This window comes from Parambassis ranga, chromosome 2 (genome assembly GCF_900634625.1).
Source record: "Parambassis ranga chromosome 2, fParRan2.1, whole genome shotgun sequence".
NCBI classification, from domain to species: Eukaryota; Metazoa; Chordata; class Actinopteri; family Ambassidae; genus Parambassis; species Parambassis ranga.
The window spans coordinates 36,191,873-36,219,487 of record NC_041023.1 but is presented as its reverse complement, the minus strand read 5'-3'; the positions used below and the strand labels follow the sequence as shown (position 1 = coordinate 36,219,487).

The window sequence follows — 27,615 nt, the reverse complement described above, 5'->3', positions numbered from 1 at the left end:
GATATTGGCCTGTAGTTATTTATTGCTGAAGCATCCAGATTTGATTTTTTGAGTAGAGGTTTGATTACTGCAGTTTTCAGGGCCTGGGGAAACTGCCCTGACTGAAGAGCATTGTTAACCATCTGCAACACATCTGACGATATGCAGTTAAAAACGTTTTTAAGAAAATGTGTAGGCAGATTGTCAAGTGAGCATGTTGTGGGTTTTAACTGTTTAACAGTTTCTGTCAGAGCTTTATTATCTAGAAGGTTAAAATGTGCCAGCTTAACTGGTGGATGAGAAGGCACAAGTGACATTATGGTTTTGCCGGAGCTAGAGCTACAGACTGTTTGTCTTATTTTTAACACTTTATCTGTGAAAAAAAGATGCAAAGTCATTGCATGACTTTTTAGACAGCAGTTCAGGTGGGACTGATACTCCTGGGTTTGTCAGTCTGTCTATAACAGAGAACAATGTGCAAGCATTGTTGCTGTTCCTATCGATGATCTCAGAAAAATAGGATTGTCTTGCATTTTTCAGTTCCTGGTTGTAGTTATGTAGGCTCTCTTTGTAAATGTTATAATGAACCTGGAGTTTAGTTTTTCTCCATTTGCGTTCTGCCTGTCTGCAGACTGTTTTTTGAGCTTTAACCAGTGTGGCATTTCTCCAAGGTGACTTTTTCCTTCCTGACAGAACTTTGGTTCTGATTGGGGCAATTGAATCAATAACAGTCATAACTTTGGAACTGAAACTGTTTACAAGATAACTAGATCCGGTATATGTCCCTTGTTATGTCTGTTACATGCGGCGAAAGCCAAAAGCTATCTGGGATGTTAAAGAGATCTTTGGCACTTCCATCATTAGGATTATAACATGAATGTTAAAGTCACCCACTAAGACAACACAATCAAAGTCAATGCACATAATAGACAATAGTTTGGCAAACTCATCAAAGAACTTAGCATTGTATTTTGGGGTTTTGTAAATGGTTGCAAAGGTTGCTTGACAGGAGGATTTTAGCTGAAGAGCAACATATTCAAAAGAGTCAAACTTTCCATAGGATACCTTTTTGCAGTGAGGCAGTCATTAAACAAGATGGCGACTCCTCCTTTGGCGACTCCTTGTGCCATCTTGCTTCACTCATGAAACCAAAGTTAGGAGTAGACTCAATAAGAACTGCTGCACTATTGTCTTGCCCCAACCAAGTTTCAGTTAAAAACATAAAATCCAGATGGTTCTTTTGAATAAAATCATTAATTAAGAATGATTTGCCTGCCAAAGACCTAACATTTAAGAGAGATAAATTTAATGTATTAAAACCCGTGTCCTGTCTATGTTCAGGGACAGACTGTGGCTGACATGGAATAGATTTAGAATTTGATAATACATTTCTTGGATGATGGGGCTTTGTTTTCCTTTTACTTATCAAAACATGAATTGATGAATCTGCACTGTGGGAGAGTGCTCTCTCCCTGGGCCTCAGGTTGGTAGTGTGATTATTATGGGTACAAGTCCTCAAACAGCAGAAGCCCTGGGTGTCCTAGTCCCTGGAATTGTCCACTCCACTATATTTTTTTCCTTCTCTGCTTTCTGGGGTTAAACCTTTCGATTAACTTCAGATCAAAGACGACCAAATATCGGACAGTTATCATTGGGATTTTAACCCTTCAAATGCCAGTTCGATTGCACGATGCATTAAATTGCTCGTATTTAAAGTGAGTTAGTTTCCATACAAAAAACATGTTGAGGGATGGGGGGGGCGATGCAATAAATAAATAAATAAAAAGATATATAGCTAAATACATTGACTTTGATGAATTATTAGTTTTTGTGTGTAGCATCAACTTTTAACTATTAACTCCAATTATAATACTACATTTTTTAATATCATAGCCAAAGTGCCTGAAGAAAGAAAGAAGCCTAAAGTGTGTGTGTGGATAGTAAATTTAAGTGATGCCTAAGGGTTAATATAGAACTCTCCATTGACTTATCATTGAGGCCACTCCGTTCATTCATTCATTCTTCTCTAAACTGACTTCAAACAGATGTGGATCTGCCTCTGTCGGATCATGCCTCTGCGGTTTGAAGGCGTGCTGGCTGATCTCATTGATTCGGATTCTTGTCACTTTGATCTCACCTGATTTGGCTGTCGCTGTACACGCTTCCAGTTGAGCTGCGTCTCTCTTTTATACAGACCCAGAGTCTGTATACACTCTACGCCTTTTGATGCAGGTCGGAGAAGAAAGCCTCCATCAATAAATCATCAGCTACCCCTCAACTGATTTATTTCTGCTGTCTTTATTTATTTACCCATTTGGAGTTTGTGCTGTTCTTTGAGGAGTCATCCGTCTGACTCAGATGTTTTAATATCAGCTTCCCCGTAATTAGACGTCTATTTCGTCCTAGTGTAGCGTTCTGTTGGGATGACCGGTACGAAATATTATACAGGTTGCAAAGCAGCAGGAAACACTTGTTTGATGTGATGGCTGATGGTTTAAGCTGTTATTAAAACCAGCAGGCTTCACCCTGCAGAGGAAACAGAATGCAGAAGACTAGCAGCACCTCAGGCAATGAAGGTACCCTAATTAGTGAGCTTGAGAAGATCATCAGGTTTCCAGAACATTCTCACTCTGAGTTATTGGTTGATTTTGTATCGTTTTCAGGTGTTTCAGGGTCACCGAAGAGGTCATCTATGAACCGCAGGTGGTCTTGGTGTTTGGAAATGACCACCGTGTACACATCTGTCACCTGTGGTTGTATGGTGGTTAGAGGCGGGACCTGTCCTCCAGGTAGGCCAGAGGTGGGACCATGTCATTGTTTTGCAAGTCGCAAGTCAGTCTTAAGTCAATCACCTCAAGTCCCAAGTCAGGACAGATAAGTCCTGGATCAAGGCCCAAGTCAGGACAGATAAGTCCTGGATCAAGGTCCAAGTCACGTCAGATAAGGCCTAGGTCAAGGCCCCCAAGTAAATACAGGCACGTCCCAGGTCAAGGCCGAAGCAAAGACAGGCATGTCCCAGGTTAGGCCCAAGTAGAGACAGACATGTCCCAGGTCACGTCCCAAGTAAAGACAGGCATGTCCTACGTCAAGGCCTAAGTCAAGACTGTGACAAGTCTCAAATCAAGTCCTGAGTCAATTCTCAGGTCAACACTGAAAAGTCTCAGGTCCAATGTCTTAACTTAATTTCCCCATGGGGATTAATAAGGTAAATATCTATCTATCTATCTATCTATCTATGTCAAATCCCAAGTCAAGACAGACTTTTTAAACAACACTTTTTGGATCTCTGGCTCACTTCCTGAATGAGAGAGTCCCAGAGTTACATTTTTGCCACTTTAGGTCTAAAATCATCATGAGGACGTGTTACTTTTTAAGCCATTGTTACGGCATAGAGGGAGAAACAAAATCCCCCGTGTCCATTCACACCTTTCCTGTCCACATGAAATGATGTGTGCGTGATGTTTTTCGAGTAGGTTCAAAAACCGTCGACGTCTATGAGTCATTGTTACAGGTTATTTACACTGTAATTTATGTTTTAATTAGGAAAATGATTTTCAAAATCTCCCAGGTGTAATCAATGATGCAAAAGAAATGCTAGATTTGCCAATAAAATCAGGCTTCATGTGTGTGAAACCGAATCTGAATAAATGAAGACCGCTGAAGGGTGCTGTTTATTTATTGATGACTCGCTTTTATCTATAACATGCATCAAAGGTAGTGAGCTGAGCGGTGCAGCCAGGTAGACTGTGATGGCTAAATCATCAAACACTGTAAAAATTGTATTTTGTACCATGACCGTATAGTATACATATAGTATACGTATATATACCACGAAACATCATACATTTCTTTAGCCTTAATCCTTATCATCTTCCGAGTGAGTCAAAAATGTTTTGCACGCATGCCGTGGATCCATCTGCTCATTTTTATCTCCAGGTCTTTGCTAACTTTTTTTCTCCCTCCACCACGCAGTCTGGCCCTCTTACGGTCTTCATCAGACAGACGTTGAAGTTAAGCCTTAAAATTTCTCCATTATCTCATCCTCTTCGGCATATTTGACAACTGATATTTTAAATTGAATATCGTACTTCTTTCTCTTTGTCCTTGCCATCTGAGAACACGTGAAGAGTACCAGTAAACAAAGGCAGGAGCGTGTGTTTATGTGTCTCCATGACAACGTCACACGTTGGCAAAAATTGTTGTTTTTTATTTTATATTTATAGTTATATATTTGCTCCTTACCTCATGAGAAAATCAAACCAGATAATTGAGGTCGGCCTTTATATGTCCAAATCCATAATCGGACCGGGCCTGTAAAAGGGACCGGCGTCAGTTCAGGACTCGGTTATTATTTGAAGTTTTACAGTACACATTCTACATTGCATATATGTATATGTTATTATAACAATATGTTATATATTTCTAGTATGACCCCAAAAATTACTATACAGTTTTTTATACTATCTTAACTATAAAAAAAACTTACTTAACTGTAAAATAAAATAATACGAAAATAAACAGACGCTGTGTGACAGTGTGTTCCTAGATTTTAATAACTGAAAAAAAAGCATGGCATTATAATAATAACATCAATCATCTATTGGGGGGGGGGGTCTTAATCTTAAAGATTTTATTTTCGTAATAATATTCAAAGTAAACAGTATGACGGAGCTTGTGGTCCTCGGGCAAGAGAAGGAATAAATGGATTTATGTTCATACTGGCTGCTTCTACACACACATCAAGACTAACAAAGCTGATTCTATAGAACATTATGGGTCTGATGGTGAAGATTTATATTATAAATATCATTTTATGATGTAAACGTTGCCATACAATGACTTATTACGGTTGACTTCCAGACTTTCTTCATTTCAAATTTAAGAACGCACTTGATATGTGTGTGAAAATAGGCCATGAATCCATTAGTGTTGGGTCCAGCTGGTTGTGTTGTGGTACTCTGAAGGCTCTGTGTGTGTGTGTGTCCCTGGAGACTGTTTCTAGTTCCCCTTGCCTTTTTTCTTCTTCCCTGGAAAACACACAAATATTACTGAGGTCATTCTTTTACAAAACAGCAGAAATATGATATTTAATATGCGTGAGTATATATACATACACATATATATATATATGTCAGTCTAACCTTTGGGTTTTGTCTTGGTTTTCCCAGGGCATGGTTTGGAGACAGAAAGAGTTTGTTGACATTCGGCGTTAAACAGAGCCTTCTTCAGCGTCCCCATTTTAGTCTGCAAGCCGGAGCTTGGATCGCACTCCCCCCAGCTGCCAAAGCGGTACTTGCAGTCGGCTAGAAGACAAAGAAAAGGGCAAAGGCTACATTAGTTACTAATGAGCTTGATTAGTGCTTTCCTAGCTAGCTACAATGCTAATTACAATTAGCATGATAAAGGTTTTTTTTTACATTTACAGAAATTTTTCAAAAAAAAAAGTCTACTTCCTGTATATGTTACATGGGCTTTTTGACTATCAAACTAGCAGTGCAATAGGAAAAGTGAATATCAACAAGCTAACTCATTTTTGTGATGCTAAATATAGCATATTGGCATTTAAATATGTAAAGTTGGCAAAAGAAAATAAAAATACGGAAGGCAAATGTAACTTTTGATACATGTGTTAGACTTTTGATATGCTACAAATTGCTAGCTAGCTGCTATATTTAGTATCGCAAGCAGATGTTAGCTAGGATGCTAGTGAAAGTTGCAGAGTGCAAAGAGACTCTGGCAATCAACTCCAAAAAGGGGCGGGGCAACCAAAAAAAAAACCTGTGAAACAGATTGTTTCACATGACAACATTTCTGTGTGTGTGTGTGTCATACCTCCAAAGTTTTTCTTCCAGTTGCAAGGCACTTTACATTTCATCATCTTGGTTTGCTGGTCACATGACCCCTCTCTAATCCCTGCTCCGCAGTCACCGTTGCTGGGAACACAGTTGCCGTAGCGCCAGTCGGAGCATTCCGACCCCACCGAGTCAGCAGAGGGGTTGTTTTTCTCTGAAAAGAGAGAGAGAGGGGATGAGGGGTTGGGTTGGGGTGGCTATTAGATGCTGAGTCATTCATTTCTGAAAGCTAGCATGTAGCAGTTAGCATGTTAGCATGTAGCTGCCTTGTAAGGTACTAGTACTGCTAGTATGTTCTCACAGGACAGTCGACTTGGCCTGAGTATGAGTATCGGCCAATCAAAAAATAGAATGTCTTGTTGCCAGTCGAGGGCTGATGGACAGAATAGGCATCGCTACCATTATGAGAATGAGGAGGTTTGGACCAGCAGTGTTTGGGTCCAGAATCAGAAGAGTGTAGAAGAAGACCATATCTTTCATCTTGTTCCAGATGTTGAAGGTCAGGTTGCCCAGGCCTGGTTGTGGATCATCAAAACAAAACAAATGTTTTGGGCAAGTCTCTCTCTGGCATGTAACCACCTTCCATGTTCTACTTCTGGTAGCCAGTCGTCATAGGACAGCAATTGGCCCAAACAACCAGTGGTTCGGGCCACAAGCACAGAAGTTGGAGCCTGGCCATGTTGATTTTTTTTTTTTTGTCTTTGCGACAAATTATACCTGATTGCTTTTAGCATAGCTTTAGCTTTAACTGGCTAATACAAGGCTAAGCTACAGAATTGGACCATCGTACCTTTCTTGTTTTTCCCTCCAGCTACAGTGTTGACACTGATGATGGTGGCCAGCAGCAGCAGCAGCAGCACAGCCCTCATCCTGCAACAACACACACACACAATGGCAGGAAATCATCACAACAGGAAAAAAAACATTAAGTGTTGACCCTCGCGATGCCAGGGGTTGTTTCATGTGACATCATTATCTGCTCCTATCTGCCACCTGCATCTGTGGCTCGTAATAACTCATCAAGGGACTTCTGTCATTATACAAACACGCAGATAAATGTGATACAGAGCTGATGTCACACACATTGTTTAACTTTGTTCCAGCACTTATGTACAGTACCAAGTTTCTCTCTCTCGCTCTACTTTTATGTGTCAGCGATGTGCAGCGTTAGAGACAGAGCTTGGTGAAGCATGCTGGTGGACTTCACTGGAGTTTTCACACACATCAACCAACCAGGGCTACAATTATGCACCACAGCTCTAATAACCTGTCCAGGGACTAGAGTTGGAAAAAAAAAAAAAGCACCGTAGCGGTGTCCCATGAGGGGATTAGGGGTGGGGGGTGGGTAGGTAAAAAAAAAAAAACTCTCCAAGCTTTCCCAAGATTAGCTGAAAAAGAAACAATGTGTATATATAGACATATATATATGTACATGTGTGTATATATATATATATATATATATATATATATATATATATATATATATATATATATATATATATATATATATATATATACATATACACACACACATATATACACACATATGTACATATATACACACACACGTATATATGTGTTTATATATATATACATATATACACACACACATATTTTTACCTTCACATTTATATATATACACATATACACACACATATAAATGTATACACGCACACACACATACATGATCAGACAATGACTCTTCAAACTGATCCTGATGATGGACACATGGACCACATTAAATATCAATCTGTGTCCGGGTCAAAGGTCACAAAGGTCAACCTCATCGTGTCAAGTCCGCGTCAAAGGTTAGAGGTTAATGACACAACGAGATGCTACCCGCTCTTAGGAGCAGCAGGAGCCCAGCGCTTAACGCCACTGTAATGAGAACCAGCAGTTCTCAGGTCTTAATATGAGCTTCAGTGTCTGGAGACTTTGGACGTCAAAGCCCCTGCAACCAAAAAGGAGACACACAGTGTTGTGTCGCCGTACGGTCTCAGCTGTCTCTCTGTGGAGTTTGGATGTTACTGCCAGGAATGCAGAAAAGTGCGCACACGTATGAAAAAAATGTCTACTTTGGTTATATAATAACAGTTAATGTGTAGAACAAGTGTTATGTATTACAGTACATGAACCTTTATCCCATATGTGAAGCAAGGGGGTGGTAGTATCATGGTTGTGCATCAAGACCACATATTTTTGGTCATATCCATATAAAATTATAGGCATTTCTAAAGGGTTGTAGTATGTATACAATGTAGTTTGCAGAGTATATAATTTTGTAGTCCAACACCAAAATTAGCATGCTATCACGTAGCTGTGCTAGGGAAGAAAAATAACATAAATCAGGTGATTGACAGCTCTAAAGGTAAAAAAATTTTACAGGGTTAACACAGGCTAATGGCCTATGCTAATGCAAACACAACTAAGGCAAACCAGAGGCACACAACAAACTAGCATAGCATAGCAAAAAACGAGTATGAACGCTTACAATCAATGCAATTGCGCTGTTGCCATGACCCCAATGCAAAGGAACACACATGACAACCTACAGAAATAACTTAAAAGGTGTGGTAGCATAGCATCACATGGGCAAGCTAGGAAGCTAATCGTTGCAAAAGTTATACATATTATATATTTTATATATATATTATAGACATTTCTAAAGTGTTGTAGTATGCATATGATGTATATATTTTTGTAGTCCAACACCAAAATTAGCATGCTATGACCCTAGCTGTGCTAGGGAAGCGGAAGTAACAAAAATCGGGTGATTGACAGCTCCGATGGTAAACAGAAATTGTACAGGGTTTACACAGGCTAATGGCCTATGCTAACACAAACAGGCTAACGCAAACACAACTAAGGCAAACCAGAGGCACACATCAAACTAGCATAGCATAGCATAAGTAAAAAAAATGAGTACGACTGCTTACAATCAATACCCCGTTACTATGACGCCCATGCAAAGAAACACATGACCTACCGAAATAACTAAAACGCATAGCATAGCATCATATGGGCTAGCTAGGAAGCTAATCATCGCAAAAGTAGGGAACAAGGAAAAAGGGAAGAGAAAGAACAGTCCTTCACAAACCCATTATCCATAGTACTCATTCTTAGTGAAGCCAGTGACCGAGAAACACACTGCCATCACTCCACAGGGTGTGTGTGTGTGTGTGTGTGTGTGTGTGTGTGTGTCAGTGTGACAAAAACCCTGGTCAACAAACTCTAAACTCCCTTGAGTGACTTCCTTCTCTCTGCTCTGATTATCCCTGTCAGTGTCCAGGGAGTCCATCTGCCATAAGACACTACAGTAAAAAAAGGAGGGGGGGGGGGGGGGTCTTCCATTGGAATGAGAGTGTCAGCTAAAGTACACTATGATCCATGATTATTACATCCTGGAAGGTAAATAACCTGTCTGAGAAAATAGGATGATGCCTAATACCATAATGTCATGAATATAGGAACAACCTGAATTCAGGTCCTCTTATTTGCCCTTTCCTTTAGCAAGCGTTCCCCTTTATTGCTATGGAAACAACTGTTAGCCTTAGACCTTAGCCTCTGCTAACTCATCCGACCATTTTTCCTTAGCTGTACAGCAGCAGCTGTATACCTCAAAGTCGCCGTTCATGAGTTAACGTAATGCTAACTACGCCATCTTCCCCCTGTTTCCCGGGTAAGCTAGTCCTTCAAATCCAGAGGGCTCCCCACCGCCATGAAAACTTCCCTGTCTCATTCAGACTAAAAATCCTATCGGTTGATTCCATCCCACTATCTCTCCCGAACAAATTGTCTACTTGGAAAATTCAGATCGGGACAAAATAGTCTAAGAAACTGCACAGCGTCTTCGAGTTTGCTCATCCTCAGACAAGTCTTTGAATTTATACAAGTTCAGCACCATGATGGAAGATTTAAGGTCTGTGGGGAAAAGGTCATTAGTGTCCTTGACTTGAGTATGCTTTAGTTTGAAAGACTCGATAGTTCTAAGGTTCAAACCTCGTCTCTGTCCCTTTTGAAGTCCAGTGAACAAAAGGAGACAGGGGAAAAAATATCAGCAGCAGGAAGACAGCAGGAAAATGAACACTGCCACTTCACAGAGCACAAGTTCGATTTTTGCCAGACTTTTGCGGTCAAGTGTCCGAAAAACCTGTGAGGATGGAAGCTTCAAACCATCTGGATCAATTAGCGGTAAAGGCGGTAGGAGCACAACCCAGATGCTCATCACTGAACTTTAAAGTTCAGGAACCAAAAGAAAGCTGGCTGATTTAGGGTTCTGAAGATGAAGACAATGAATTTTGACATTTATGTCACATTCAAAGATCGCCTTCACAAGCACTGAAATGAGGTCTGACTCCGGCTTTTAAGTAGTATCCGCTGAGGTCTGAGGGGGTTAAGACTGCACCCCCTTTGCTTCTGTAACCTCAGGACCAGATTTGATCGTTGGACTTCAAAAACCACTGCGTCCTGCAAGAACTGAACCAAGGTATCTTATACAGTATCTTCACTTTGGGTGTTGAACTTATACTTGAACCTGTAACCTCCTGAGCATCCAGAGCTACTACGTCCAAACGCTTATCTTCCACTGTTGCCATGTTAGCAGCATCACAGATACAGCAATGCAGCTACCACCTGTCACTCAAAGCGGGATAACGCCCATAATTTTAGGTCCAAATAGAGTTAAAAACGAGAAAATTCACTCCCATACCTTCCAGACAGATCTCTACTGACACTATAAGAGAACTTATCAGTTGAAACCAGAAGTGGTTTGTGAACCGGGCTGTGAACCGGGCTGTGAACATGTTTATTTCTGCTCTAAACGTGACCATTTTAACATGGTAGTCTATAGGAACTGACTCACTTCTGCAGCCAACCCCTAGTGGTCGTGGTGTGAACTGCAAACTTTTCTACATTAGCTTCAAGTCAGGTCAACCAGAAGTTGCTGCTTGGATGAAATATATGACTAACTACAATTCCTACAATGCACTTATACACCAATGAAAATTGCTATACCCTTATAGCTGTGTGTGTGTGTGTGTATATATGTGTGGTTCCCATGGTTACCATGACATGACATTGATTTTTAAGCTTTGTCTGCAGAGCTGGCATTCAGCAGGCACTGCGTTCTTATCGGGGGGGGGGGGGGGGGGGGGGGGGGACGCCAAGAGTCGCACTTGGTCATTGAACCAACACACACACACACACTGCAATTTTCTGTGGTGTGCTCCCACGAGTGCGCTCCCCCAGCCGCACACAAGTCTGAATTCTGACCAGATAATTAGTACTGAGGGAGGTTGGGGCTAAAGGGTTTTAGAGCTGATGTATGTGTGTGTGTGTGTGTGTTTTGATTCTGCAATTATTTGCAATTTATATAATTAGGGGGGTTTTGAAAGCACCACTGTCATCTGCACCATTACCTTACATTGGACGAGGATGGACTACAAGAAAAGCCCGGTGACTGATCCCTGATGCTCAATTTCAGCGTTACGTGTCATAATTTCTTTTCTTTTCTCTTTTTTTGCTAATAAGTAGGATAAAATAATGAGTTTCAGTTCAGTTTGCTTCTCGCCCACTCTGAGCAGATGGGCCGCCGCGTGGAGACAGCTGCTTCCTGTCATGTTTCGAATGTAGTTATAGACCCAGCGTGTTGGCGAGGCGTCAGGAGTTCCCCCCTTTGTAACAGGGGTCAAAACATCTTGGGGTTGGGGTGGGATGCCAAGAAAATTTACAGCATTCAGAATCGCCATTTTGACCCCCTGAACGTGCTAAAAAACTCTGACACTGTCGCCATTGGCGGGCGTGGCCGCATGGCTCTGCAGCACCCCTAAAGTGTGAGAATATTCACCGAAACTGCTACAGACTTGACACTTGGTACACTGATGTATCGCCTCATGACTAGAAAATCAGCCTCTTGGACAAAAACTCCACGGCATACAGGAAGTCCACTATTTTGAAAAAACCATGCCATGTTCCAATTTGCTCATCCCGCACTTTTGCGAACTCCTCCTAGGGGAATTGCTTGATAATGCTAAAAAATTGGTGCACTTGCCATTAAGGAATTAGGGACCAAAAGTTATCAAAAACACAGCCCTTCGTCATACGGTCCGGCTGTGGTGCCGCCACGAATTTCACCCTTCGCCAACACACAGGAAATAGATGTTTTTGTGGCTCCCTCATACTTCATCCTTTGCGGATGAAACTTTACAGTCATGCTGAACATCTGACTCTGCACGCATTGATATACAGACAGGTCTTCCGGCCAGTAGGTGGCGCAGTGACTGTAGCTTATGAGCATATGTGTGCTTTGGTGTACTCTTCTGCCCTGCAGACCACAGCTTGTGCCGGTACCGGGAAAGAGAGGCCGTGGGACGATAGGGGAGGTGGCGGCTGCGAGTCCCACGGACCACAAGAGTTGTGAGGGCCCGTCATCGCTGCTTGCAGCTTTAATTTTGATTTGATATTTTGGCAAGTTTTAGTCAACATTAAAACATAGTATGTTGGACAACTTTGTCTAAAAAAAGTGCCTGAATGTACTTCCGAAAAATGGAAAAAAAACTGCAAAAACAGGTCCCATAGTCTTTATATATTTTGGCAAGTTGTAGGCCACATTAATTTGGCATTATTTGTACATAGAAATATGATTGTATAACATAAAAAGTTGAGTTGACCAAAAATGAAATACCAAAAATTGCAAAAACAGGTCCTATAGTCTTTTTTTTTTTTGACAAATTTTAGGCCACATTAAATCATGGTATTATTATTGGTTTTTTTTACATATAAATATAATAGTAAAGCATAGAAAAACAACTTGTAGAGTTGACTCTCTAAAAAAGATGAAGGAATCACCTGAATGTACTTCCGAAAAATGACCAGAAATAAAAAAACTGTTTCCCATTGTTTCTGCCACACTATACCCTTTCAACTTTTTATTTATGTATATATTTTATATACTTATTAAACAACATACTTTTTTACAAACCTATTAATTTTGTTTCGTCTACAAAACTTGAAGGAATTGCCTGACAGTACTTCCGAAAAATGACCAAAAACTGCAGAAACGGTTCCAATTTTGGATACATAGAAATATGAAAATATGAAAAAAACTACTTATCATACATTTAATTTGTCCAGAAAAGTTGAAAAGTTGAAGTGCAGAATTGATGAGCTGTACTAGAGTCCCCCAGAAACCACAATTATTTAAAAAAGATTCTGAGCAAATGCTTCCAATCTGAGCTAAGCCCGTGTACTCTGAGCAAAGTTGTGCGCCACATCCTGCAAAAACAAAAGTGTGTGTGTGTGTGTACAAAAGTGCTTTCCTTGCAGTATTTACACTGATAAAAACTGGTGTTAAATTATTTTTTTAAAAGTGTAAAGCGTGTGTGTGAGAGAGCACTTACTTGTTTAGCAGTCAGAGTTGTGGTGTTCGGCAGAGAAAAGAGAGAGAGCGAGAAAGGGCGAGAGGGGAGAGGGGGAAAGAGAGAGAAAACTCATGCACTTCCTTTGGTACCCCCCAGCTTTTGTCCTCCAAACCAGTTCATTCTGGTTGCGTTAACCCCGTTCACCCCCTTTCCTCTTCCTCTCTGGAAAAAAAAACCACAGTCACCATTAACCCCTCACGCGCCAAGTCAAAGCGGGTCCTCTTCTTGTCTCTTCGCTCATTTACAATCGAGTCCGGGTCTCTCCTTTCCTCTTATACCCCCCGTTTTTGGAGCTGATCTGCACTGAGGAGGCCATAAAGACATAAATCTGGACGTTGTTGTTGTTGTTGTTATTCCGGGACCATAAATAGGTTTTTTTTTTTTTGTAAATGAGCGTTAACAGCAACTTGGCAGCGTGTCATACTCCTGATCAAAGATACACAAAAATAGCCCTGGAACTAATGCCTCAATTATTCATGAGAAATTAGGCTTGAACTTGTCAATGGGAAAATGAAAAGAGGTTTCACAGGCATGCATGCCTCACCATGGCTTCTTCTCCCGATTGGAAGGTCCTAAAAGGTACATACAAAAACAAATAAATGAAAAGTTTGAGTACCTCCGTACAGGAAGGGTGCTAAGGCTAATTTAGCTAGGGTTTGAGTGTCCCCAATGATCTTAGGAGCTATCATAATTTTTTTTCCGGTTCAAAAATCACTTTATTCTTTTATAGCCCGGTCCAAACAAACAGGGCAAAACTGTTGTAGTTTGACGGTTGTTTGATGGAAGTATGACGTTGCTAGCGGGATTCACTAGCCGGATTTGCGTTCAGACCTGAGCCAGTTGTAAGCCAATCTGGCTAGATCCACCTCCGAGAGGTGGAGTAAATCAATCCGGATATATCTGGATTTGCGTTGTTCAGACTCAGAAAAAAACTATCCGGATAAATCCAGATATGGCCCGAATCCCATTATAGCCGGATTGATTTCCCCGGGGTGAGCGACAGGCCTAAGCGACAGGCCAGACCAAGAGTAAGTTCAAAGTCACTTATGTGCCCGCTCTGTGGGGGCACAGTGGATCAAAGGAGTAGCACAAGCAGAGGGCTTTGACATCTGACATTTTGCTAACTTTGGATTGATTAGCTTAGCTTAATTTGTTTTGCAAAGTGGAAAAAGTAGACAAAAACCTTTTTTTTTTTTTAAGTGGCTGGTAACAGTGCGTTTATATAAAACAGTACACAAGCACCCTTATAATGTGTGCTAATATACATCTCTATGAAGATGACACTGTGTTGTACACCAATGGGAAAAACAGAGCAGAGTTTAGCACAAAATTAAACATAGATTAGATAAATAGACTTTATTGATCCAGAAGGGGGGAAATTGTTATTGATTAAATTGGTCAAATTGAAATAGAATTTTGAGATTGAAGATTGAAATATTTTATTTATTTATTTATTGGCAGAAAGGGGAAGAACTGTTTTGGTAACCTTTAATGGAGTAAATAAATAATAATTAATTAATTAATTAATTAAAAAAAGTTTTTTTTTTTAATTTTTTAAATATTCTTTAATTATGATTTAATATTTTTAACATTTAATATTTTTGTATTTTTTTTAAATATTTTATATAAAGTGAATAAATTGAATTAGTGTAATTTTTCGACCCAACTCTTTAGCTGTAATACGCTAATTGAATTTACACAAACTCTTACATCACCACCAAATACATATTTAAACACAATAATTCTTTTGTATTATATAATAACTTGTAAAAAATACATATTTAATAAATTCTGCATAAGTTTGACACAAATTTTCCAACGGAACAATTTTATTTTTTAATGAATATACTAAATACCTTTAGCACAATGATGCTAATTAGCATGAAAACACATATATTTGTTATATCTATTTTGCCTATTTTGTCTCATCTGCCTACTTCAATTCCATTTTCATGTTATAAAGGGGATTATCTTTGTATTTTTTAAATATTTTTTTACATATTTTTAAATATTTTATATAAAGTGAATATATTGAATTAGTGTATTTTTGACCCAACTCTTAAGCTTTAGCTTTGATACGCTAATTAAATTTACACAAACTCTTACACGAGCCACCAAATACATATTTAAACACCATCATTTTTTGTAAAAATACATATTTAATAAACTGTACGAATTAAATTTTGACACAAATTTTCCAACGTAACATTTTTTATTTTTTTAAACTGAATATACTAAATACCTTTAGCACAATAATGCTAATTAGCATGAAAACTTTGAATATATATATTTTGATATACATTTTTTAGTCTCATCTACCTACTTACCTAATTCTATTTTTGTGTCTTAAAGTGAATTAGCAACGTTGCTAAAACACAGGGAATGCAAAACAATAGCCTTCTCTTCGTCGCTAATTGACAAGCTGTTATTCTGAGGGTAATTGCTGGAGGAAATGTCAGCCGTACATGATCGATTCAATCAGCCATAGGTTGTTGTGAACAATAAATGCCACCTCTCCTTTACTGTATGTACAGTAATTGCTCGTTTTACATTGTTCGTACATCTGCTGAACAGCACAGTGTGCAACATGCAGAATGAACAGGAATCAATAATAAGCAAAACAATTCCACTGCTCATTAAATATACTGTCAACAAGACTACATAATCAATACATTTGATCTGGATGGAGCGGCTGAAATATCATCCCTATTGGATGATCCTCCTGGATGCGAACAATAGAAAATCTATTTCTATTCATGGCAAGTGTTATATAAACAAAGCCCCTGATAAGGTCAGTGAAAGCTGTAATAGATATGTAAATGAACTTCAACACCCACAATGCACTGGGGTCAAAGCAACAACAACAACAAAACAGTTTGATTTGAATTATCAGAATGTGTTGCTATGCAGTTTGGCCTCGATCTATTGCCTCTGATCAGGTCTTGTTAGTAGCAATGACCCCAATGCATTATGGGTGTTGGAGTTTTCTAACATTTTGCCATTTAACAACACTTTTTCATGTTTTTTCCTGGTGCTGAAAATCAGCTGTGTATGTGCTTTTATGTCACTGAACTTCAACACCCAGAATGCACTGGGGTCAAAGCATTGAAAACAAAAACAAAACAGTCTAATCTATATTATTAGAATGCATTGATTCACAATTTGACCTTATTTTATTGCCTCTGATCAGATTATGTTAGTAGCAATGACCCAAGTGCAGTATGGGTATTGTAGTTTTTCTAGCATTTTGGCATTGTAGCTTTGTGTGAGTGTGGGTTATTTATAGATTACATACATCATAATAAATAATAATAATATTATGCATCACAAACAGAGCAGCCAGCTGCATTTGTATTCACCTGAAGTTTTGATCTCCAGAGACGACAGTACATCCTTCCATCCTTGTGTATGCATTACTTATTAACTCATGAGAATACCTTGCAGGTGACTGGATGACAAAGCTGTCAGTCATCATCTGGATTTCAGTCTCAACATATTAAACAGTAAGGTCTAGTCACCACAGGAGGAGATGGATCAAACTGTTGATGCTGGTACAAGAAGGTTCTTTTACTGAGCTTGATGAGATGATTGAGAGCAGGTGAGTGTGATTAACCTGAAAGGAGGAGCCCACCCAACACATCCTCAAGCTGAACCCCCCCCCCCCCCCCCCCCCACACACACACACACACACACACATAGAATTTTATTATTTATTGTCATTTTATTTATTAGTTAGCGTTATTTTATTGTATTTTTTTATTTTTATTTTTTGTGTTATTTTATTTCATGTTTATTTAGTGTTTTTTCATTTTTATTTAGTGATATTTATTTTTATTTTGTGTCATTTCATTTTTTTATTTAGTGCTATTTTATTTCATTCTATTTTCATCTTCAGCACTGCAATACTTTAAAACCAGTGTTTTAGTGGAAATGAATGTATTTATTTTAATTAAACAGAAATGAGTTTAACATCCATCCTGGTAAGAATTTTTTTTTTAAATGAACAAACATTCAGAAACATATATCCTTCTTTATTGTCTTCATATTGAACTCTAAAACAAATTATACAAAAATCTTATGATAAATAAACAAATGCAGATAGGAAATTATATCTTTTCAATATTTAGTGTTATTTTATTTCGTTTTTTATTTAGTGTTGTTTTATTTTTTTTATATTATTGTGTTTTTTATTTAGTGTTGTTTTATTTTTTTTTTGTAATTGCTGTGTTTATTAGGGCCCGAGCACCGAGTGGTGCGAAGAGCCCTATTGAAATGCAAGCGTTTATTATTATTATTATTAGGGCCCGAGCACCGAATGGTGCAAGAGCCCTATTGAAATGCAAGCGTTTATTATTATAATTATTAGGGCCCGAGCACCGAAAGGTGCAAGAGCCCTTTTGAAATGCAAGCGTTTATTAGGGCCCGAGCACCAAAAGGTGCAAGAGCCCTATTGAAATGCAAGGAATTATTAGGGCCCGAGCACCAAGTGGTGCGAAGGCCCTATTGTAATTGCTGGTATTATTAGGGCCCGAGCATTGAGTGGTGCGAAGGCCCTATTGTAATTGCTGTGTTTATTATTATTAGGGCCCGAGCACCGAAAGGTGCAAGAGCCCTATTGAAATGCAAGCGTTTATTATTATTATTATACTTGATTATTCTTCCGGCTACGGTATTGCCATTTTGACCCCCTGAACGTGCTCAAAAACTCACCAAACTTGGCACAAAATTGTCCCCCGACGAAAATCGCAACTTGCCATTGTTGCCATTGGCAGGCATGGCCACATGACTCTGCAGCGCCCCCTAACGTGTGAAAATATTCACCGCAAGTGCTACAGACTTCAAACTCAGTACACTGATGTATCGCCTCATGACAATAAAAAAAGCCTCTTGGACGCAAATTCCAAGACGTACAGGAAGTCCGCCATTTTGAAAAAAACCACGCCATTTTCCAATTTGCACTCCCCGCAGTTTTGCGACTTCCCACTCGGGGACATGCTCCGTTGGGCTGAAAATTGGTGTGCTTGCCCTTAAGGGGTCAAGGAACAAAAGTTACCAAAACCGCCACACGTCTCATGGTCTGGCTGTGGCACCACCACAAAGTTGACCCTTCGCCAACACACAGGAAATGGATGTATTTGTGGCTGTACCTCCCACATACTTCATCCAATGTGGATGAAAAAAATCAGGCATGCTGAACCTGTCATTCTGAACAGATTGAAATAATTACATGCACATGTGGGCGTGGCAACATGGCTCGCCAGCGCCCCCTGCATTGACATGTGTGTTGCACTTTCACCTACACACACGAAAATTGGTACAGACATGTAACACCTGCAGCCGTGAAAAAAAGTCTCTTGGAGGTATCCTCTAAGACGCACAGCAAGTCCGCCATTTTGGAAAAACAGCGCCATTTTGCATTTTTTTCTCCCCGCACTTCTGCGTAAAGGATTAAAGGATTAGGGATCACAAATTCACAACAACCCAGCACTTCGTCATACGGTCTGGCCGTGGCGCCACCACGACTTTGACCCTTCGCAAAACACACAGGAAATACATGTTTTTGTGGCTGTATCTCCCTCATACTTCATCCTATTTGGATGTCACTTTACAGTCATGCTGAACATCTGCACAGATTGACATACTGATATGCTACAGTCACTGCGCCACCTGCTGGCCGGAGGACTTTGTCTTTTGTATATGTGTGTGTTGCTATACTCTGCTGACCTGCAGACCACTGCTCGTGCCAGTACAGGTGGGAGAGAGGTTGTGGGACAATAGGAGAGGCGGCGGCTGCGACTCCCGCGGACCGCAAGGGCTGCAAGGGCTGCAAGGGCCCGTCATCGCTGCTTGCAGCTTTAATTAGGGCCCGAGCACCGAGTGGTGCGAAGGCCCTATTGTAATTGTAATGTTTATTATTAGGGCCCGAGCACCGAGTGGTGCGAAGGCCCTATTGTAATTGCTGTGTTTATTAGGGCCCGAGCACCGAGTGCTGCAAAGGCCCTATTGTAATTGCTGTGTTTATTATTAGGGCCTGAGCACCGAGTGGTGCGAAGGCCCTATTGTAATTGCTGGTATTATTATTATTAGGGCCCGAGCACCGAGTGGTGCGAAGGCCCTATTGTAATTGCTGGTATTATTAGGGCCCGAGCACCGAGTGGTGCGAAGGCCCTATTGTAATTGCTGGTATTATTATTATTAGGGCCCGAGCACCGAGTGGTGCGAAGGCCCTATTGTAATTGCTGGTATTATTAGGGCCCGAGCACCGAGTGGTGCGAAGGCCCTATTGTAATTGCTGGTATTATTATTATTATTTGTCCTCCCAAACAAACGCATTTTTCACCCCTTTGCCATGCACGAAAACTCACCAAACTTTGCACACTCATCAGGGGTGGTGAAAAATTTGATATTTTGTGGTCACTGCAAATGGGCGGGGCAAAATGGCTCTACAGCGCCCCCTTGAAATTTTCAAAACACCCCTCGCATTTGGCTTAGTTTGGACTAGGTGCACGAAAATCGGTACACATGTTTATCATAGCAAGACGCACCAAAAAGTCTCTTGACACCATGACCTTAACCCAACAGGAAGTCATCTTGGATGGAAAATGGCGATTTTGGCGATTTACACCATTGGTATGTGAGCGAACTCCTCCTAGAGCTGTCGCCCGATTGACCTGAAATTTGCTGGAGGTCACCTAAAGGACCTGCTGATCAAAAGTAATCAAAAGCTTTTCTCTAACTTAAAGGGCGTGGCCTCTGTGGCTCGCCAAAGTCTGGCAACGATTCATGATTTCGCCATGTAACTTTGAACGGCTCTCACGCCTGCATACTTTATCCAAACGTCTTCAAACTTTATGAGCATGACGAGGGCTCCGCCCTGAACGCCTCCATATGTTGAAACCCTTACTTACTTGTGGCGCCCCTTTGCTGGTAACAGGAAATGGCCTCTTTTTACTCTGACGTGTACTGCTCCTACATAGTTGACAGCATCAACTTCATTTCATGTCTAGAACCTTCCCAACTAGTTGGTGAAGCTACACTATGAAGGCCGTGAAGCTGCGTGCAATGGTGTCTGTGTGGCGGCGCGCCGACTGTCAATCCTTCGCCATGAGAGTACGTTTGAGTTTTTTATGACCTTAACGACCTTCTATGATCATGAAAATTCATACACACGTTCACGGGGGCGTGTCCTAGCAACTGATGGGGGTCTCGTAGGTGGGCGGGGCAAATTGGCTCAATGGCGCCACCTTAAATTTTTAAAAAACCCCTCTCCATAGGGGTTTATTTAGAGTAGGAAGACAAAAATCGGCACACACACAGAACACGTCCAGACGCACATAAACGTCTCTTGCACCATTGATCTAGACCACACAGGAAGTCAGCCATTTTGATTTTGGCGGTCAAATTTCTGCGATTTCCACCTTTGGTATGCAGACGAACTCCTCCTAGGGATTTCAACCGATTGACTTCATATTCGGTCGCTGTCACCTAGAGACCATGCTGATCAAAAGTTATCAAAAGCTTTTCTCTAAGTTAAAGGGCGTGGCTGCTGTGGCGTCACTTCGCCATTCATACACGAACAGCTCTCTCTCCTACATACTTGCTCCAAACGGCTTCAAACTTTCTGCACGTGGTCACAGCCCCTCCCTGAACGTCTGCCATGTTCTACACTGACACTGTTTAATCCTTCCCTGTCATTACACAGCCAAATGAGGATCACAGATTTGAAGTCCTACAAAGACACCTGTTCGGTTTCCTGTATCAGGCTGCCCGTGGCGGTGGCGACTGTTGAACCTTCGCCATTAAACATCAATTGCTTATAACTTTGCGGTGCATCGTCCTAATGTCCTCAAATTTTTTTCATGTCCTAACGGTCCATCCCCCAACACGTCTGCATGCTCATGAGTCACCTGCACAGCGCCACCTACAGGAAACCGGAAGTAACTGCTTCTGGACAATTTTCATGTATAAATCAAATGTTTTTTGAGGTTTGATGCACAGACGGGTCTCCACTATTCTCACGGGGTCTGGCTCCACCCAGTGGACACATACGGTACTGCAGCTGATATAACTCCACCATGGATGCTCCTAAAATCCTCAAATTTTTTACATGTAATACAGACCCGACCCCGACCACGTGTGGACATCTGTGGACAGCGCCACCTACTGTAAAGCGGAGGTTACTACACACTAACATTTTTTACATATATTGACAGATTTGTTACGCTGACACGTCTCTGCCTCTGTCTGCCGGCTTTTTCCCACCGCTGGCAAAATTGCCGCAGCTCGTAGGGGGAGCGGGGCAGGGAAGTGACGGCGTGACGGGGAGGGGGCGGTCGCGCAGAGTGCGAGGGCCTGATCATCGCTGCTTGCAGCTTTAATTATACTTGACTCTGGTTCCGGCACCGGTATCACGATCTTGACCCCCTGAACGTGCTCAAAAACTCACCAAATTTGGCACAAAATTGTCCCCCGACGAAAATCGCAACTTCACACTGTCGCTATTGGCGGTCGTGGCAGCATGACTCTGCAGCGCCCCCTAAAGTGTGAAAGTATTCACCGCAACTGCTACAGACTTCAGACTGTTGTGGAAGTAAAATCTTCTGGATCCTTTCGTTCATCTTCCCCGGTTCTTTGATTAAGAAGAAGTGGACAATATCTGGTCTCAAAATTACAATTTATTCTAACAGTAAAGAAGCAAGTTCTGGGTCACACAAACAGAGATCTCTGTGGTTGCCTGGCCTCACAGCCAGAGAACAATATGCCATTCTTGTAAACACCTTTTATCCTATCTTGAGATCGCATAAAATCATGTCCTTCCCTAACTCTGCACCAATGGGGTCAGCTCAACTGATATTTAGTTTACCTTATTTGGTAATGGGTAAACCTTAGAGTCAGGATAAAACAGAAAGAAATAGCAGGGGGTCCCCTTTTGTCAGTCGTAAACCTAAGTTGAAGATAAGTTCTCCAGGAGAATGATCACTGTACCATACGAGTGACTTTATGACGCCCCATAAAAGCTTACACCTCTTCCCCCATGTAAGTTCACTTTAAGTCCTAACATCTCATAAGCTGTGGGTCAAATCTGAAAGTGACCAGGAAAACAAACTCACAGGAAGGGTGGGTCGTAAAATGGGGTCATAGGGGATGAACACATTACTTCAATCAAGATCTAGATTTACAACCTTAGCTTGATATCAACCAGAGCTGTCTCCAAAGAACAGCTAACAAAGGAAATGAATTACAAAAGTCTATGAGAAGTAGGGAAATTACACACTTCTCAATACCTTCAGTATACCTGTCTTCCTTTGATCTTCTGTAAAACTTACTTAACACATAAGTACTAATAAACACATTACAGTAATATGCATACAGAAATGAAAACTTCATGTTAGGGACACACCTCTAGATATGTGGACCCACACCACATAACAACATCATACAAAATAAAATCTTTCACCTAACAGTTCCCCCTTTTGAGCTCATTTAAGAGCTCACAACGGAGCCTCCTCATCCTCATCTCCCTCAGGCACCTCTGCTGCTAACAAAGGCATTTGATATGGCTGATATACACCTATATCCTTCTTCTCAACAGCTGATACAATTAATCTATTACACAGACTACGCATGCAAGGTATGCAACAACATGTAATCAAAATAGCTATAAAAACTGTAAGGGAAGTCATTACAGAAATGATTAAGGTTTTCCAGGGACCAGACCACTTATTTAGCCAGCCATCTAAAGAGTTATCAACTCCTGAGTGCTCATGCATCTCCTGAGATAGGGTTCTGAGGCCTTCTAATGCTCTTGTCACCTTACCATCCGGGGCAGTGTTGTTAGGAATAAATGTACAGCACATTTCACCAAACATAGCACATACCCCTCCTTTTTCTGCTAATAACATATCCAAAGCCATCCTATTCTGTACTGACATCAGAGAGGTGGGGGCCAGCTGTTCAGAAAGACCTTCTACAGCATCCCTGGTTAAATTAGCTAACCTAAGAACATTATAATGCACATAATTAATTCTGTCAACATTTTTATTAGGAGTCACTGGAACAAGAGCAGAGAGAATAGGAATGTTCTCAAACCCTGCTGCAACCTGGTCAGCCAATTTGAATTCATCTGGAACGCCTCTTGGAACCCCTATTGCATCTATGTAGGTAGGACTGCCTAAGGATAAATCAAAGTGGCTTGCGTAACGCTTTGTGATGACATGTCGCCGCCGTCTGCGAGTCAGCGCCGCATTTAGTTGTTGGGATGGTACCCTGGTAGCTTTCTCACCTACTATCTGCAATGGAGACATCAATCTGACCATAGAACATAAACCCCTTCCGTCTACTCGTAAAGAAACAAACAAATGAGGCCCCCCACAGTAATAATATAAATCCGCTCCAGCCTTTGATCCTAAAACCGAGGTATTACGCTGCACCACCGTCTCACACCATGATACATCAATATTTCCATAATTAACTGTTCCTGTGCCTGTCATGTTGAAACATGTATAATTACCAGTACCCTTCCACAGCCTGAAGGGTCCAGTTTTAGTTTGCTCACTAATTGGTGGGAATAAAGAAGACAACGTGGTACAATTTGATGGAGAGACTTCACGAGTCATGGCCATAATACAACCAAATCCCCATGCATCATCTGGATACAATGGGGCGGGTTCAGTGTACAAGTGGGGTCGCGCTGATGCACAGGCAACACAATCTGACATATTTTGCTCCCTCACCTGTTTCACCATCCATCTGAGCCAAATATTATCATCCTCATAACCAGTAGACAATGCTAATACATCGAATGGGGTAAACATAGTGTAATCATGAACTACAACATCCTTCTGAGGTGGGGGAGTTGGCGATGGGTTAATCAGTGCTGGTTTATCGAGCAAATTAATCTTAATCAATCCTACAGGATCCCTACCGGACACGTCTACTCCTACGACAATATAAAAATCATCGGATTTGGAGTCCCAACATTGGCCAGGCACTCCAGAAGGTTTAACATAAGGGTTTTGCTCCAAGCCAATAATTGATAGCATAATGGGATTCTGTGTGTGGCTCCAATCCCTTTGTATACGGAAAAACCCACTTAACAAGATCCGCCCATCTGAGGTTGTTTTAGCTGTTCTAGGTGCCCAATTTGTTGCCTGCCATACATGTTCCCATGAGGAACACCATCTCCAGGCCCCTGGCCATCCTAACCCACAAACATAGACGTTATACTCTCTCCACGATGCATTATGTCCTCCGCAGTTAATTACTGCACACAGATCAAAAATATAAGAGGACTCTGCACCCTTATAATAATCTAACTCTATACCCCTTTCTTTTCTCACACATGCATCTCCTCCTGTCCCTGGTGCTCTCCTCACTCTACGTATGCTGGACCCTGAGGGAAAAACCAAATCACTTCTCTTTTCACGCACATATAAACTCAAAATTACAACAGTTACAAATAACAAAATAAAACCACCAAACACTCTCCACTTTCCCCACAGTTCCATCTTGTCAGTTAAGGTCTTCTTGATAACAGGAACCAAAACCTCTGCTCCTGAAGCTTCAAACCTTCCTCTTGACAACTGCTCACTCGTGTCGGCTGTAATACACGTCTCGTCCTCTTCAACCAGTAGGGTAGACTACCTACTGGTCACACTCCTGCGTTTAGGGGATTATTCTGCCCCTTGTATTTTCTCCTTGTCCTGCTTCGTCAAATGTCGGCCAGCGTCCGCCCTGGCTCCACGGCCGGGGTGCACTGGCTCCAATGATACCAGGTGTCTCCTTTCCCTTTCAGCCGCACCGCATGGGAGGTGCGCTTCACCACCTGGTAAGGGCCTGTCCACTTTATCACCTTCAGGAGGACCCACTCAGTATGTGGCGTGTCCTCATCTGGTCTCTCAGTCTCACCTTTCACCTGTAATGCAAATGCTGACACCAGAGCTTTGAGTTCATTAAAGTAAGGTTTATACTGATACCTTACTTCATACTCTGTTAATCTCAATGGACCAGCCGGTCCAGGAAACTGTCGACCTATAAGGAGCTCATAAGGTGTAAACTGTGTAACAGCATTAACAGAACATCTGACAGTCATTAGAGCGATAGGCAATGCTTGAACCCATGTTAATTTAGTCTGTGCACAGATTTTAGCCAATTTTTGTTTTACATTTTGGTTCATCCTTTCCACTTTTCCCTGTAACTGTGGGTGATATACTGCACCGTATCTATGTCTTAGGCCCAGAGCCTGCTCCACCTTTTCTAGGTCTGCACTCTTGAAGTGAGACCCATTATCAGATCTAATTCGTTCTGGAAATCCATGCTGTAGAATGTAATGATTAATCAAACACTATCACTGTAGCACTGTCCTCCTTCTTTGCAGGCCATGCTTCTAGCCACCCTGTGAATGTATCTACTGCCACCAGGAGATACTGACATCCCTGGTGCCTCTCCACCATGTCTGTGTAATCAATAACTATTTCCTGTCCAGGAACAACTGGGAGCGGAAAACTTCCCATATCCGGCCTCACTGTGGGTTTGGGATTATACTCATACATATTTTACACTCTTTTACCCAATTTTTAGTAATCTCTGACATAAATGGATGCCACCAATGTACCAGATTCCTCAGCATCTGTTTATGTCCAACATGCCCATGCGCCTCATTTAAGACACACTTCCTGAGCCCTGGTGGAAGCACTGGCTTCCCTTCTGGAGAATACATCGCATACATCTTGACTCTCTCTCTTGACTCTGCCCCCTCTACACCCAGACCATCTTTTCCTGGGAGAAGTTAAAGACCTGATGAGCTATTTTCTGCACCATTTTAATCATTCCTGCTGCATGTCTGGTGCAATCTGACTGTTTAACCAAGTTAAAACTCGGATTAAAACCTATCTCTTCTCCCCCTTTTTCTGAAACAGAACACCATGCACATCTCCATCTGTTTCAGAAACATCAAGTAAAATGAACTAAGTGGTCTAGGAGGGCTAAGCCAACAGCACATGCCAGAGACTCCTTCAAGTCAATGAATGACTGCTCTACTACCTGAAATAACAATTTATGAGGATACTAGAAGAGCCAGATTAGTGTGGAAGTTGAGACTCTGAAAGAGACAAGAGTACAGTGACACAACAACTTACATCTAGAAATTATGTGGTAGTGTAGCTAACAGCTCCTGAGCCTTATGATCAGTCATTTGCTATACCGTCTGTTTGTGTTTGTGTTAAAAAACATGGCATCGTCTACTTTGTGAATGGTAATCTAATAAGGTTTGAGGATGAAGAATGCTGAACACCTTTCCGCTATGATAGCTGCCTATCAGAAGTAGCTTTACATTTCTTGACCATGGAGCCTAATTCTATAGCTTAATATTCTGGATGAATGGCTAATGAAACATGTGGCACACATTTTGAGCCACTTAAAACTATACATCAGCAACTGCTCCTTCCTCAGCCACAAACATATCATCTACTATGATGGACCAATTTCGTCCCTCTAATAAGGAAGAGAACCTCTCCTGGTAGAGAGATCCTCATGCCTGTCATAGAAGAGTGTAACATACAGAGGGTCTGTGGCAGCCTATAGGATCGGAGAGACATTATCCAGGGTTTCCACTGCTGTAATAGACTGAGGAGACCGCCCCCTTGAGGAAACTCAGGCAGGAGGCAAATCCAGTAGATATCTGCACAAGTCATCTGTATCTTAGTGGTGTCATCAGCCACTATCCAGTTACTCCAACACTCAGGGAGCAGGCAAAGTTCTGTTCATCAGTGAATGTCACTTTTAGTCCATCTGGGGAGCACATAATGGAGGTTCCAGTTTTGATCAACAAGTCTCTGCCCATCACATTCACTGGTGATGAGCTGGAGCAAATGAAACAATGTCTGTGCTGGTCTGCTAATGCAGTTTCACAAGTTCTGTGAATGGCAGATGTTGAAGTTCCCCAAAGAAGCCAACCGATGGAATGATGTCAGATATCAGTGTGATCCTTGGATGCCATTTCCCTGGGTAGGATACCAGGGAGCCCCTTGTGGACAATGTAGGGGTTGCACTCTGTAGGGACAGTCTTTTTCCCAGTGGCCAGGTTTTCCACAATAGAAGCAGTCACCCCCACTCATACCGCTGTATCCACCCCTTCCATGCCCCCCTCCCCTACGGCCACCCCTCTTGCTCCAGTTACCTCCTCTATGACTTTGGCACCACCCATCACGATAGTGGGTACGGGTGACCCAAGGTGGGGTTAAATACATATCAGGTTCTCCCACAACTGGGGACTGTGGCTGAGGTGGGAGAGTGGGCTGAGGCTGAACCACCCTCTGTGATGCAGGTGTGTATTTCTTCATTTTCCTCTGATATGCTGCTTCCTTTCT

The 27,615-nt window shown here is 41.5% G+C and overlaps 1 protein-coding gene across 1 annotated transcript; it reads right to left on the bottom strand.

Annotated features, from left to right (window-relative positions):
- Positions 1–4,508: 4,508 nt before the first annotated feature.
- Positions 4,509–13,387, bottom strand: LOC114430582 (midkine-B-like). Its single transcript, XM_028398658.1, has 5 exons — positions 13,229–13,387; positions 6,622–6,701; positions 5,812–5,985; positions 5,121–5,282; positions 4,509–5,006 (listed from the first exon to the last, which is right to left on the bottom strand). Exons 2-5 carry the CDS (start codon positions 6,698–6,700, stop codon positions 4,978–4,980), a joined length of 444 nt encoding a protein of 147 aa, XP_028254459.1. The 5' UTR covers position 6,701; positions 13,229–13,387; the 3' UTR covers positions 4,509–4,977.
- Positions 13,388–27,615: the final 14,228 nt, after the last annotated feature.

Coding starts and splice junctions, on each gene's coding strand:
- LOC114430582 (XM_028398658.1), bottom strand. CDS start 6,700: ATGAGGGCTGTGCTGCTGCTGCTGCTGCTGGCCACCATCATCAGTGTC. Junction 5,986..6,621: donor TGGAGGGAAAAACAAGAAAG/GTACGATGGTCC, acceptor CTCTCTTTTCAG/AGAAAAACAACCCCTCTGCT. Junction 5,007..5,120: donor AACCAAGACAAAACCCAAAG/GTTAGACTGACA, acceptor TGTGTTTTCCAG/GGAAGAAGAAAAAAGGCAAG.